The sequence below is a fragment of the Oncorhynchus kisutch genome, linkage group LG6 (assembly GCF_002021735.2).
Source record: "Oncorhynchus kisutch isolate 150728-3 linkage group LG6, Okis_V2, whole genome shotgun sequence".
NCBI classification, from domain to species: domain Eukaryota; kingdom Metazoa; phylum Chordata; class Actinopteri; order Salmoniformes; family Salmonidae; genus Oncorhynchus; species Oncorhynchus kisutch.
The window spans coordinates 55,380,241-55,395,172 of record NC_034179.2 but is presented as its reverse complement, the minus strand read 5'-3'; the positions used below and the strand labels follow the sequence as shown (position 1 = coordinate 55,395,172).

Below are 14,932 nucleotides of genomic sequence, written 5' to 3'. Positions count from 1 at the left end.
CATGGTCAGTTCTTTCCAGGTGCTCATGTCATTGTATTTCTTTACGCTTCCTCACACTGATAAGGTATAATATGAAACGTTTGCGTTTCAGTTTTCATCTGGCCACTGGCTCCCAGTGTGGGATGATGGCTCGTTCGGCGACCACAAGACTCATCAATGGCTTTTTGTGTGGCGAGGGAAAATCAATTTCATGCTTGGGCTGTCGGAACACTACAGACCGTCTGTATTGGTGTAGAAGCAGGTCAGGCACACATCTTGGCATGGATGTCCCCCGCGCATCGCTGCATCCCACCCTGTCTCACTGTCTCCCTCCCAGCTAGCACGCAACACACTGAAAAAGGACATCATCCCAACCCGAGCAGAGGACTTCGAATGTGCGTGACAAAAAAACAAAAACAATGAGGCTTTTACAAAATGTTTTTTTCCTTCCCTAATTCCATTTGACTCCCTCTCCAACACAGGGGCGTAGGCTTGTTGTTTGGCTCGGTTAAAAGGTCAGGCACACTTTCACCAACTCAGTACCGCTGCTGCAACACAACTTTCTAGAAATCTGCTGTGTGTGGGAGGAGTACACAGGTGGAGATTAGATTTGTCATGAGGATTAATGATGGCCAGTGGAAAACAAATGCACAGTGTAGCAGACACTGCTTGGTGTGCTCTGCCTAAAGCCATGAGACTACAGTGAGAAACATCTGCTCTGAAAGGCAGACAGACACTATCAGCTCACAGTGGGCTACCAGGTGTATAGACTGTGTTTCTGAGCTAAACGCCTGAGACCTGCGGCAGGTTAGGAAAAACACCTGCTGTCCACCAGGTCTACCTAACTCTACACACAATCCACATCCTCCACAACCAACCACCAGCCCTACCTAACCCTACACACAATCCACATCCTCCACAACCAACCACCAGGTCTACCTAACTCTACACACAATCCACATCCTCCACAACCAACCACCTCCCTACCTAACCCTACACACAATCCACATTCTCCACAACCAACCACCAGCCCTACCTAACCCTACACACAATCCACATTCTCCACAACCAACTACCAGCCCTACCTAACCCTACCTAACCCTACACACAATCCACAACCAACCACTAGCCCCCGGACCACTACACCCCCACCACCACTACACCCCCACCACCACACACACACACACATACTGGCCAGATCCTCAGCAGGATTTCCACCAGCATTCCCCCCAGCACGCATCCCAGGGCCCAGCCTCCTCTCTGCTGTAGGAGGAGAGGCTGAGGAGGGCAGGTCAGCCAGGAGCTGAGGTGTCTGTGGTGGCGGAGCTGGAGCTGTCAGATCAGCACCCTCAGTCTGCAGCTCTCAGACTCTCACTAGCCTTGGTAGGGCACAGTGAATGAGAGAGTGTGGGTGGAGGGAGTGCTGCTGTTGGTTCTAATGGAGGAAACAGACAATACCGTAGGCAGGGACTGGAAAAGGAAAATACCATAGGCAGGGACTGGAAAAGGAAAATACCATAGGCAGGGACTGGAAAAGGAAAATACCATAGGCAGGGACTGGAAAAGGAAAATACCATAGGCAGGGACTGATAGATACAGAGAGAGAAAGATAGAGAAATAGAGTCAGAGAGAGAGAGAGAGAGAGACAGAGAGGAATATAGAGAGAGAGGAATATAGAGACAGAGAGAGAGAGAGAGAGAGAGAGAGAGAGAGGAATATATATATATAGAGAGAGAGGAATATATATATATATATATATATATATATATATATATATATATATAGAGAGAGAGAGAGAGAGAGAGAGAGAGAGAGAGAGAGAGAGAGAGAGGAATATAGAGAGAGAGGAATATAGAGACAGAGAGAGAGAGAGAGAGAGAGAGAGAGGAATATATATATATATATATATATATATATATAGAGAGAGAGAGAGAGAGAGAGAGAGAGAGAGAGAGGAATATAGAGAGAGAGAGAGTGAGAGAGAGAGAGAGAGAGAGAGAGAGAGGAATATATATATATATATATATATATATATAGAGAGAGAGAGAGAGAGAGAGGAATATAGAGAGAGAGAGTGAGAGAGAGAGAGAGAGAGGAATATATATATATATATATATATATATATATATATATATAGAGAGAGAGAGAGAGAGAGAGAGAGAGACAGAGAGGAATATAGAGACAGAGAGAGAGAGAGAGAGAGAGAGAGAGAGAGAGAGAGAGAGAGGAATATATATATATATATATATATATATATATATAGAGAGAGAGAGAGAGAGAGAGAGAGAGACAGAGAGGAATATAGAGACAGAGAGAGAGAGAGAGAGAGAGAGAGAGGAATATATATATATATATATATATATATATATATATATATATATATATATATATATATATATATATATATATATATATATAGAGAGAGAGAGAGAGAGAGAGAGAGAGAGAGAGAGAGAGAGAGAGAGAGAGAGAGAGAGAGAGAGAGAGAGGAATATAGAGACAGAGAGGAAAATAGAGGCAGAGAGGAATATAGAGAGACAGAGAGGAATAGAGAGAGAGAGACAGAGAGAGAGACAGAGAGGAATATAGAGACAGAGAGAGAGACAGAGAGAGAGAGACAGAGAGAGAGAGAGATATATAGAGAAATAGAGACAGAGAGGAATATAGAGACAGAGAGAGAGACAGAGAGAGAGAGATAGATAGAGAAATAGAGACAGAGAGGAATATAGAGACAGAGAGAGAGAGACTGAACAGATAATGAAAGAAAGAGAAGGGAAAGGGGCGAGAGATAAACAGAGACAAACAGGAAGAAAAGGAGCGAGAAAGAGAAGAGAGAAAAAGGGAGATTTCTATATGTTGTAATGGCAAACCCGATTGCTGTGCTCCAGAGCGTGCAGGAAGGGCTCCTATTGGTTGATACTGACGGGGAGAGGACCCATCATTTAAGGCAGGTTGCCCCCTAACACCGTTACCACAGCAACAGCTTGCATAATAAACAAGACCACGTGAGCTCCGGCATTTTGGAAATCCTTCCTGACAATGGGAGGTGAAATGGCTTGCCTATTCTTCTCCTTACAAATACAGACTGTTAAAGGCAAACCAAGCTGCTTTTCAAGTCTTAGAAAACAGCATTCTGAACATATTAAATGCTCATTTATAGGTTTAATAATAAGGAAAAAATTACCCGATGGAAGTTGAGCTTGTCTTTATTTTCTTGTCTACCATGGTGAGCTCTTAGCAGGATTCCCTTGCTATTCCTTTATTTAGGATGTGTGTTTTTCTCCTGATCAGAGCCTTTGAGCAGCCCAGGGGGTGTCATGGAGACACATAATCTCTGCCTCTCTCTGACAGCTAATGCTTTCTAATGGGACTGGCTGAGTGCTGCTGTACTGTGGAGGCTGGGCTGTCTAGAGAATAGCCACACAGACAGACAGAACGACAGGCAGACGGGCAGACAGACAGGCAGACAGACAGAAAGGAAGCTGAGGGTCTTACCTTGGCAGGTGAAGCACTTGACATGGAAGTGGAAATTCTGCACACGCACTACCTCTCCCTTACAGAGCTCCCGGCAGCGGAGACAGTGGATAGTCGCGGCACCACGCCCGCGGTTGCTGCTCGGGCTGCCTCCGCTGTGCTGGTACGGCCCTGCTAGAGACCACAGGAGAGGAGTGGTTAGATCAGTCATCACAAGTGCTGGACAGCTGCTGTACTGTACATCTGCTCAGTTGTTAGCAGAAGCAGAGCAGGCACTACAAAACAGCAATGTGCACAACAGTGCAAAAAATAAGGGGCAACATCTGTGGTGGAGAATTGGATTAAAAGACACATCGTGGAATCAGAGCCAGCAACCAGAAGGTGTAACTCAAGGTCAATCAATGTTACACTTCATCAGTGCTAATGAGTCGAGGAACAGCCAACAAAATGTATAGTACCCTCAGATAAAGGGTTGCGGGTATGGTTGTCAGCGTGGACCTAAATCACAGGCATGGCCATCTTTTAGACCTGCCAATGCAATTAACATGCAGCCATCAGTAGGGGTGTAATGGTTCCCCAGTTCGGTACATCTGGTAGTTTTGGGGTCACGGTTCAGATTTAGTTACGGTACAGCGGAAAAATGAAATGCCAACAGATACTGTAGTTAATTCTTTTTTGTGTGTGTGGGGGGGGGGGGGGGGGGGGGGGGGGCAAAATATGCTAAATTAAAAAGCACCCTATTTGTGGCCCAAAACCAGTTTCTGTGACATCATAAACAACGCCTGGCATTGTCTGTTGTGACAGGGATTGTTATGTCGGGCTCAAGTAGAGGTCTAAAAAGTTGGACCTGGACCTCCCACCCTGACAAATATGCATAAAAATTTTTTTCCAATATAGAGACCCGTTCCCAAACGGACCCGAAGACGTCCAGTTCCTTATAGACGTGGTCGGATCTGATTAAGGGAATTAGCAGGAAGGTCCATTTGTAAGCCATCTTATTAACCAGAGATGATACAGCGCGAGTTGGAACAGGCGGAGGAGGGGCCTTGCAGTGTGTGTACTTTGAGTGAGTGAAATGAGAGCAAGGAGTAGGGAGGGATAGGCAGCAACCAACCAAGCAGACTTGCGCTAGTAGACTAACTTCTAGCTTATCATAACTAGGTTATTTGTCATCCAATATGATTACGTAGTACTCGTCATATAATTCATTAAAATGCCTTTTTTTGTATGGCATGTTCAATAGAGACAAGGTTTTAAAAATCCGACGCGTTTCGGCTGCATGGCCTTCGTCCCCATGCAGCCGAAACGAGTCTTTGTAATCCGTGATAGCTTGCAAGCCCTGCCACATCTGACGTGCATCAGATCCAATGTAGTAGGATTCGATCTTAGTCCTGTATTTGACGAGGGACTTCTTATAGGCGTCCGGGTTAGTGTCCCGCTCCTTGAAAGGGGCAGCTCTAGCCTTTAGGTCAGTGTTGATGTTTCCTGTAATTCATGGTTTCTGGTTGGGATACGTACGTACGGTCACTGTAGGGATGACATTGTCGATGCACTTATTAATGAAGCCAGTGACTGTGGTAGTTAACTCCTCAATGCCATCGGATGATGTGCTAGCAAAACAGTCCTGTAGTTCAGCATCTGCTTAAATGGACCACTTTCGAATTGAGTGTTTCACTGGTACCTCCTGTTTGAGTTTTTGCTTGTAAGCAGGAATCAAGAGGATAGAGTCATGGTCATATTTCCAAATGGTGGGCGTGGGAGATCTTTGTATGCGTCTCTCAGAGATGTCAGTCAGAGATGGAAATATGTACAATGTGTACAATATGTGTGAATGTCAAATAGTGAATGATGCAGCATGGTTGACCACAAGACCTATATGTATTAGTGATATTTTTGGAAGCTAAATCTATTCTTTCTAAACAACTAAAATAGTCTAACGCCAAAGGGATTTAAAACAGCCCTAGAGTGTGCAGCATGTCCTCTGGCTGGACCAAAATCCATCATTCCTAATGCCCCGTCATCACTCAGGAGGTCATGTCCTCAGGTCCAGCTCTACTTTTGAAATCTGAAATAGAGCGATTTGAAACAAAGTCTGTCTGGTCTTATCTTATCTCTCTCTAACTAGACTCTCTGTCTGGGAGGATTACTTTTTCCCAATGGCTCGCATTAACAGAGGGCTGAAAATGTAACTAAAATGGGATGAGAAGTAGAAAACATCCAGTGAGAATGAGGCAGTAGTGGTTTAGTGAAGCCCAGAAGAGCTATGGTGACTGGTGCTTGGTTGACCTGCCAACTGACTGCCTCGATGTTTCGTTGAAACAGACCGACAGACGGAGACCTACTGGAGATAACATATTGGCTTGTTCTGGGCTTGATAGTCACACATCACCCAGGGTATCTTGGAAAGCCACTCACTCTCAAGAGATCAAGTGGGATTTGGGATCCAATTGATTACAGAATGCCTTTTCAGTGTCAGCACTTTGGAGAAGAAGGCCACATTAAGAGGGTGGCCCCAGGACGATGTTAAGCCAGAGTCTGAAGCTGTCCAGCTGAATTTATTCACAGCAGGGAGTGATACAGAACAGCTACAGCAGGGAGTGATACAGAACAGCTACAGCAGTCCCATTAGTGTCTGTGACATACGCAGAAGCAAAGCGGACAGCAGACAAAAGGGGGCTGAAGATGAGTGGGAACAATCAACAAGTCTTCCTCATGAAGGATCACCAAACAATGGCCTCCTAAATAACTCACAGAGTCGCCAGCCACTCAAAGGCTGTATTCATTCACCACAGGAAGGAAGGAACACGCATTGAGCTGGTTCTCCATCATTCTGCAGTAGCCTGATCACTTAAGAGAACACTACACGACACACACACAACAAAATCTATGTTTTTATCTCTTGTGGGATGAGTTATTTATTTGGTAGGCCTAATACTGCACTTGACATTGGCATTCATAACACCTATGAATCATGAGATTACCCATTTCCCTGAGCTGTTGTGTTTGTGGGGGTTGTTTGGGTTTGAACAGTGTGGCAGTGCAGCCCATGGGAGCCTGTGTCGCAGACTGCACAATGACAGGTGTAATCTATGTATGCTGCTTGGTGACGAGGGGTGCGACACACACACACACACACACACACTACAGAGTGTTTTTTTAGAGGGGGCATGGGGAATTACAGTTCTCTCATCCTCTGTGTGGAACTGTCTAAATCCCTATTAGAGGAGAGGAAACCTTACACTCATTTCCCCTCCCTCAATTGACATTACTGGAACAGTGCATGTAGATAAAATGGTTAATCTCTCAAAACGATGATGTGTTGTGTACATCCGGCCTAAATGCAGTGTCCCAATAAAACCCGGCAGAAATATGCCACAAACTTGAATCCAATATATTTCCTTGTTATTTTGTCATAAATATCCATGTTATGGTTCTAATCCACAGTAACCCCAAAGTATTCCTTAAACCAAATGCTTTACGGTAAGCATTTGATGCTATTAGGCCTATTACAGTATAACCACACCAGTGAGGTCCAATGGCCTCGCACTGAAATCAGGGCTATTAGCTCTAAATTGTGCTTCTAATTGTCCTGTCACCGGTGTGAGTGTGTTCTGCCTGGGAGATTAGTGTCTGAGAGGATGGCCCTAGATTGGACGTGACAACCAAGGCTCAGACTTTGTCTGTAGTAGACTACTATAGTATACAACTCCCACACTTAAGACTCAGTGTGGACAAGAGCCGGAGACCAGCAGCGAATCCGTTGCCAGGCCGACGGAGTACAGGATGGGGCGGTACAAAATAGATAATGATGGGCCTGGCTACGTAGACAAAAGACAGGTCTCAAGTTAAACGTGCTCCTGATTGCCAGTCATATGATCATTTTAGTTGTTGTTTTGTTTTTGTTGTATTTCTGTTGACCCCAGGAAGAGTAGCTGCTGCTACTGCAAAAGCTAATGGGGATCCTAATAAAATAGCATAATAATAATATATATTTTTTTTTAAAGATAATGATGCATGGTTGTCATCATCCTCATCAGCATGGCAGTTCTACTGTAACACTGGATCAAATCTGTAGGCCTACAATTCAACACAAATCAACTCCCATCTGAGGAGAGGAGAGAACTAAGAGAACAAAGGAAGGAAGAGATGCATGAGACAAACATCCAGTTAACTTCCTCAGCCACAGCGCCACTCACTGAGAGTGACAGCTCCCTCTTGTCCTCCATTCATCGGGCTCTCTGTCTGATGGTGCTGTTTATTCCGCCAAGGAACGACACCCAAGCTCTCTGAACGCACGTGTGTGTGTGAGTGGAGCACAGGCCAGGCATGTATCAGGTGTGACTGCTATTGACTAAGGATATGAGCTGTAAATCAGTCTGTGAGAGGAGCTGTGCACCTGCTTATAATGCGCTGCTGGCTTTAAGCAATACACTGCTTTAGTCCAATAGAAACTCCCCACATCCCACGCTCCATTAGGAAAACATTACAGTGGGTTTTGATGAATATTTGCATCGGGTGGAAATGCTTTGGTATCGATGACACTGACAAATAGTCTCAGCAATTCCATTGTGTGTCATGTTTTTTTCCCTCTGTCAGCTGACGACAGCTTCACCTCTTTACAATAGAGAAATTCTTTGACATGGCAAACTTCCTTATGTGGTCCCGAGTGGCTCAGTTGGTAGAGCTAAGCACTTGCACCACTAGAGTTGTGGGTTTGATTCCCACGGGGGAACAGTACGAAAATGTCTGCACTCACTCCTGGGTCAACTAAATGTAATGTAAGTATCCTTATGATTGTTTCAATCTATTGTAAAAACACTCATCAGAAATGGCCTACATTGCCACATAAAAGTGATTTGTTTGCATATGATCCTGGGTAAACAACCAGTATGATTTGCTGAGTACATTTTATCTCTGGCTGAGACCGAGCTGTGAGGTCTGGCTGTGTTGACAAGCTTAGAGGGGAGGGGAAAAGTGGAGGGCCAGGCATCATTGTCACCTCACCGTGATGGTGTAATCTTGATGGTGTAATCCACTATTGGCCTTTCTAGGGAGTTTTTCCTAGCCACCGTGCTTCTCCACCTGCATTGCTTGCTGTTTGGGGTTTTAGGCTGGGTTTCTGTACAGCACTTTGAGATATCAGCTGATGTACGAAGGGCTATATAAATAAATTTGATTTGATTTGATTTAATCAATAGGGACTCCGTCATGTCAAGAGTGACCTGCCACCAGGATTTATGGGTATTATTTTGCCTCTGTGACGGGGTGAGACGTCAGACAACAGGGCTCAGACTGGATCTGGAAACTCAATGATTGGCACCGTCAGGTCAAGGTCAAGCTCAGGCAGAAGAACACAGAGGCAAAATAATACAATCACACTACATAACCAAAAGTATGTGGACACCATCGTCAAACAATTAATCCCAAAGGTGTTCGATGGGGTTAAGGTCAGGGCTCTGTGCAGGCCAGTCAAGTTCTTCACTCATCTCGGTAAATAATCTCTGTATGGACCTCATTTTGTGCACGGGGGCATTGTCATGCTGAAACAGGAAAGGGCCTTCCCCAAACTGTTGCCACAATGTTGGAAGCGCAGAATCGTCTAGAATGTCATTGTATGCTGTAGCATTAATATTTCCCTTCACTAGAACTAAGAGGCCTAAGAAGCATGAAAAACAGCCCCAGACTATTATTCCCTCTCCACCAAACTTTACAGTTGCATTTGGGCATGTAGCATTCTCCTCGCATCCGCCAATCCCAGATTCACCCGCAGGACTGCCAGATAGTGAAGTGTGATTTAGTCACTCCAGAGAACCTATTTCAACTGCTCCAGAGTCCAATGGCGGCGAGCTTTACACCAATCACAACGACGCTTGGCATTGCACATGGTAATCTTAGGCTTGTGTGCGGCTGCTCGGCCATGGAAACCCATTTCATGAACCTCCCAACGAACAGTTCTTGTGCTGACATTGCTTCCAGAGGCAGTTTGGAACTCGGTAGTGAGTGTTGCAACCCAGGACATACCATTTTTACGTGCTTCAGCACTCACTAGTACCGTTCTGTGAGCTTGTGTGGCCTACCACTTCACGGCTGAGCCGTTGTTACTCCTAGATGTTTCCACTTCACAATAACAGCACATACAGTTGACCGGGCCAGCTCTAACAGGGCAGAAATTTGACTTAACTGACTTGTTGGAAAGGTGGCATCCTATGACAGTGCCACGTTGAAAGTCACTGAACTCTTCAGTAAGGCCATTCTACTGCCAATGTTTGTCTATGGAGATTGTATGGCTGTGTGCTTGATTTTTTTACACGTGTCAGCAACGGGTGTGGCTGAAATAGCAGAATCCACTAATTTGAAGGGATGTCCACACACTTTTGACTCTCTACTGGTTACACTGACTTTTGGCCTCCCATCCTATTCTAACCACCTCTAGCCGGCTTTGTATTAATGTTACCTGATAACATTTCTGTACAATATGATCTTGTTGCCAACTGATGCACATGGCTGAGCTCTTTAATCATAAATTCATTAAGTCAGGATTCCTATTTGACTCAGCCATGTCTCCTTGCCAGTCCAACATTTCCTCATCTCCCACCCCTTCTAATGTGACTAGCCCTGATGCATCTCTCTTTTTTCCCCTGCCCCGCTATAAAGTTTCTCCCTGCAGGCAGAGGAGCTAAAGGAGCTCCTGAAACTTGACCCCATTAAACCATCTGGGTCAGATGGTTTCAACCCTTTCTTCTTTAAGATTGCTGCCCCATATTAGAGGTCAACAGATTACTCGGAATGGCTGATTAATTAGGGCCGATTTCAAGTTTTCATAACAATTGGTAATCGCCATTTCTGGACACCAATTACATTGCACTCCACGAGGAGACAGCGTGGCAGGCTGACTACCTGTTTTGCGAGTACAGCAAAGAGCCAAGGTAAGGTGCTAGCTAGTGTCATGTTCTGACCTTTATTTCTTTTATTTAAGTATTTGTTTTAGTGTGGTAAGGGCGTGAGTTGGGTGGGTTGTCTATGTTAGTTTGTCTATGATTTTCTATTTCTGTGTTTGGCCTGGTATGGTTCTCAATCAGAGGCAGCTGTCAATCGTTGTCCCTGATTGAGAACCATATTTAGGTAGCCGGTTTTCCATTGTGTTTGGCTTGGTGGTTATTTTCTGTTTAGTGTTGTGTTGCACTTTACAGGACTGTTCGTTGGTTGTTTATTGTTTTGTTTTCAGTGTTCATTAAAATATTTCGCTGCACCTTGGTCCTCCTCTCCTTCCTCAGACGACAAGCTTTACAGCTAGGATTAAACTTATTTTATAAAAAACAATCAATCTTAACATAATCACTAGTTAACTACACATGGTAGATGATATTAATAGTTTATCTAGCTTGTCCTGCATTGCATATAATCGTTGCGGTGCATGTTAATTTATCATTGAATCACAGCCTACTTCGCCAAACGGGTGATTTAACAAGAGCATTTGCGAAAAAAGCACTGTCATTGCACCAATGTGTACCTAACCATAAACATCAACGCCTTTCTTAAAATCAATACACAAGCATTTATTCGTAAACCTGTATATTTAGTTAATATTGCTGACATGAATTTCTTTTAACTAGGGAAATGGTGTCACTTCTCTTTCGTTCTGTGCAACAGAGTCAGGGAATATGCAGCACTTTGGGCCGCCTGGCTCGTTGCGAACTGTGTGAAGACCATTTCTTCCTAACAAAGACAGCCAACTTCGCCAAACGGGGGATGATTTAACAAAAGTGCATTTGCGAGAAAAAAACACAATCGTTGCACGAATGTACCTAACCATAAATATCAATGCCTTTCTTAAAAACCATATATAAAACACTATATATATAAAACAGTATATTTTTTAAACCTGCATATTTAGTTAAAAGAAATTCACGTTAGCAGGCAATATTATCTAGGGAAATTGTGTCACTTCTCTTGCGTTCATTGCACGCAGTCATGGTATATGCAACATTTTGAACCGCCTGGCTCGCTGCGAACTAATTTGCCAGAATTTGACATAATTATGACATAACATTGAAGGTTGCGCAATGTAACAGCAATATGTAGGCTTATGGATGCCACCAGTTAGATTAAATACGGAACGGTTCCGTATTTCACTGAAAGAATAAACATTTTGTTTTCGAAATGATAGTTTCCGGATTTTACCGTATTAATGACCTAAGGCTCGTATTTCTGTGTGTTATTATATTAGAATTAAGTCTATGATTTGATAGAGCAGTCTGACTGAGCGGTGGTAGGCAGCAGCAGGCTCGTAAGCATTCATTCAAACAGCACTTTCCTGCGTTTGCCAGCAGCTCTTCGCAAGACTTCAAGCCTATCAACTCCCGAGATTAGGTTGGCAATACTAAAGTACCTATTAGGACATCCAATAGTCAAAGGTGTATGAAATACAAACGGTATAGAGAGAAATAGTCCTATAATAACTACAACCTAAAACTTCTTACCTGGGAATATTGAAGGCTCATGTTAAAAGGAACCACCAGCTCTCATACAGTGCCTTGCGAAAGTATTTGGCCCCCTTGAACTTTGCGACCTTTTGCCACATTTCAGGCTTCAAACATAAAGATATACATAAAGATATAAAACTTTATTTTTTTGTGAAGAATCAACAACAAGTGGGACACAATCATGAAGTGGAACGACATTTATTGGATATTTCAAACTTTTTTAACAAATCAAAAAAGCTGCAGGCTAAAGTTAAATCTAGACTTGGTTTCCTCTATCGTAATCGCTCCTCTTTCACCCCAACTGCCAAACTAACCCTCATTCAGATGACCATCCTACCCATGCTAGATTACGGAGACATAATTTATAGATCGGCAGGTAAGGGTGCTCTCGAGCGGCTAGATATTCTTTACCTTTCGGCCATCAGATTTGCCACCAATGCTCATTATAGGACACATCACTGCACTTTATACTCTTCTGTAAACTGGTTATCTCTGTATACCCATTGCAAGATGCTTATTTCTAAAACCCTCTTAATCCTCACTCCCCCCTATCTGAGATATCTACTACAGACCTCATCCTCCACATACAACACCTGTTCTGCCAGTCACATTCTGTTAAAGGTCCCCAAAGCACACACATCCCTGGTTCGCTCCTCTTTTCAGTTTGCTGCAGCTAGTGACTGGAATGAGCTGCAACTAACACTCACACTGGACAGTTTAATCTCAATCTCTTCATTCAAAGACTCAATCATGGACACTCTTTCTGACAGTTGTGGCTGCTTTGCATGATGAATTGTTGTCTCTACCTTCTTGCCCTTTGTGCTGTTGTCTGTGCCCAATAATGTTTGTACCCTGTTTTGTGCTGCTGCCATGTTGTGTTGGTCCCATGTTGTTGTCATGTTGCGTTGCTGCCATGGTGTGTTGTCATGTGTTTCTGCCTTGCTATGTTGTTGTCTTAGGTCTCTCTTTATGTAGTGTTGTGTTGTCTCTCTTGTCGTGATGAGTTTTTCCTATATTTATTTATTTTTTACATATTTTTTTAATCCCAGCCACTGTTCCCGCAGGAGGCCTTTTGCCTTTTGGCAGGCCGTCCTTGTAAATTATAATGTGTTCTTAACTGATTAGCCTTGTTAAATAAAGGTTAAATAAATCAAATAAAAAGAGAGTTTTGTGAAAACGTGGTCACATAAAAAACTGAACAAGATTTTAAATTCTGTTACAAGACTTTACAACAGGATAATTTGACAGGTCACAGCTCTTCGCCGTTTGTTAGGTAGAATAAAAAGTGACATGATAAGGTGCACACGCACCCACACACACAGACACAGTCACACGCAAACGTATGCACACACACATACACACACACTCCAGGTGGCTCGCCTCGCAGCTTTCTTTGGCCGCTGTGCCACTCTCCCTTTCCCTCTCGTACCATCTGGGTAGAGAGGCAGAGCCAGCATCCAGAGTGCCCCTCCGGAACTGGCAGCAGAACCAACCAAGCTTCTGTCTTCTCTTTGGATGCTACTCTGTCATCGCGTTGCTAGGAAGACTCTGCAACTCAATACAGCGCCTTCAGAAGGTATTCACACCCCTAGACTTTTTCCACATTTTGTTGTGTTACAGCCTGAATATAAAATGGATTAAATAGATGAGTTTTGTCACTGGCCTACACATAATACCCCATAATGTAAAAATGGAATTAAGTTTTTTGACATTTTTACAAATTAATACAAAATATAAAGCTGAAATGTCTTGAGTAAATACAGTGCCTTGCAAAAATATTCATCCCCCTTGGCATTTTGTTGCATTACAACTGTCACAACTTCCACTGAAGTCGGTTCCTCTCCTTGTTCGGGCGGCGTTCGGCATTCGGCGTCACCGGTCTTCTAGCCATCGTCGATCCACTTTTAATTTTCCATTTGTTTCGTCTTGTTTTCCTACACACCTGGTTTCCATTTCCCTAATTAATTGTTGTGTATTTAACCCTCTGTTCCCCCCATGTCTTTGTGTGGGATTGTTTATTGTAAGTGCTTGTGCACATGTTGACTGGTGCGCGACGGGTTTTGTACCCATGTTTTGTTATTCTTTATGCTGTTGGTTTTGCTATTAAACTGCTTCGGCTATTATCTAGTTCTGCTCTCCTGCGTCTGATTTCCCTGCCACCGGTTACGCACCCCTTACAGAATCCCACACCCCTAATTTGGAGTCCTGGCAACCATCCACCCAGCTCCTTCGGGCAATGAGAGGGTGTCCGCCCTCGTCTCGTGCCTCTCAGGGAAATGCCTGGAGTGGGCCAACGCCGTGTGGGGAGAAGGAGATGCGGCACTGGTCCATTTAGAGGATTTCACCCGCCGTTTCTGGGCAGTCTCTACCATCTGAGGAAGGGGACGAGGAGCGCTCAGGAGTTCGCAATGGACTTTCGGACCCTGCCCGCCGGTGCGGGATAGAACGACAGGGCCCTGATCAACCACTATCGCTGCAGTTTGCGCGAGGACGTCCTTCGGGAGTTGGCATGCAGGGACACCACCCGCACCTTCGACCAGCTGGTGGACCTGTCCATTCGGTTGGATAAACTGCTGGCTACCCGCGGACGTCCAGAGCGGGGTCTGTCACTTCCATCCCCCAGCACCACCGCTCCGATGCCCGTGGAGCTTGGAGGTGCTGTGCGGAGGGAGACCAGAGGAGGTTTCGTCTCGTGCACCATCTGTGGCCGCAGAGGTCACACTACTGGTCGGTGCCGGGTTGGTTCCTCTGGGGATCGAGGCAGCAGGCAGGGCACTCTGGTGTCACCCCAGGTGATCCGGCACCATTCTCACTCAGAGCCCTCCGTTGCACACATGTTTTGGTATGTCACTTTTCCTGAGTTTTCCCCGCATTCCAAGCATAAGGCACTTGTCGATTCAGGCACGGCTGGGAATTTTATAGACAGATCGTTCGCCCATAGTTTAGGGATCCCCATTGTTCCCGTGGCTGTGCCCTTCCCCGTTCACGCCTTAGAC

At 44.6% G+C, this 14,932-nt stretch overlaps 1 protein-coding gene across 3 annotated transcripts in view; it reads right to left on the bottom strand.

The window, feature by feature from the left end:
- The window catches only part of LOC109891851 (actin-binding LIM protein 3), a 118,846-nt gene that overhangs the window by 86,077 nt on the left and 17,837 nt on the right, over window positions 1-14,932 (bottom strand). For all 3 annotated transcript variants that reach the window (XM_031826965.1, XM_031826966.1, XM_031826967.1), the window contains exon 2: window positions 3,475-3,627. In XM_031826965.1, coding sequence (XP_031682825.1) covers window positions 3,475-3,627 — 153 coding nt within the window. The remainder of the gene's footprint in view (window positions 1-3,474; window positions 3,628-14,932) is intronic.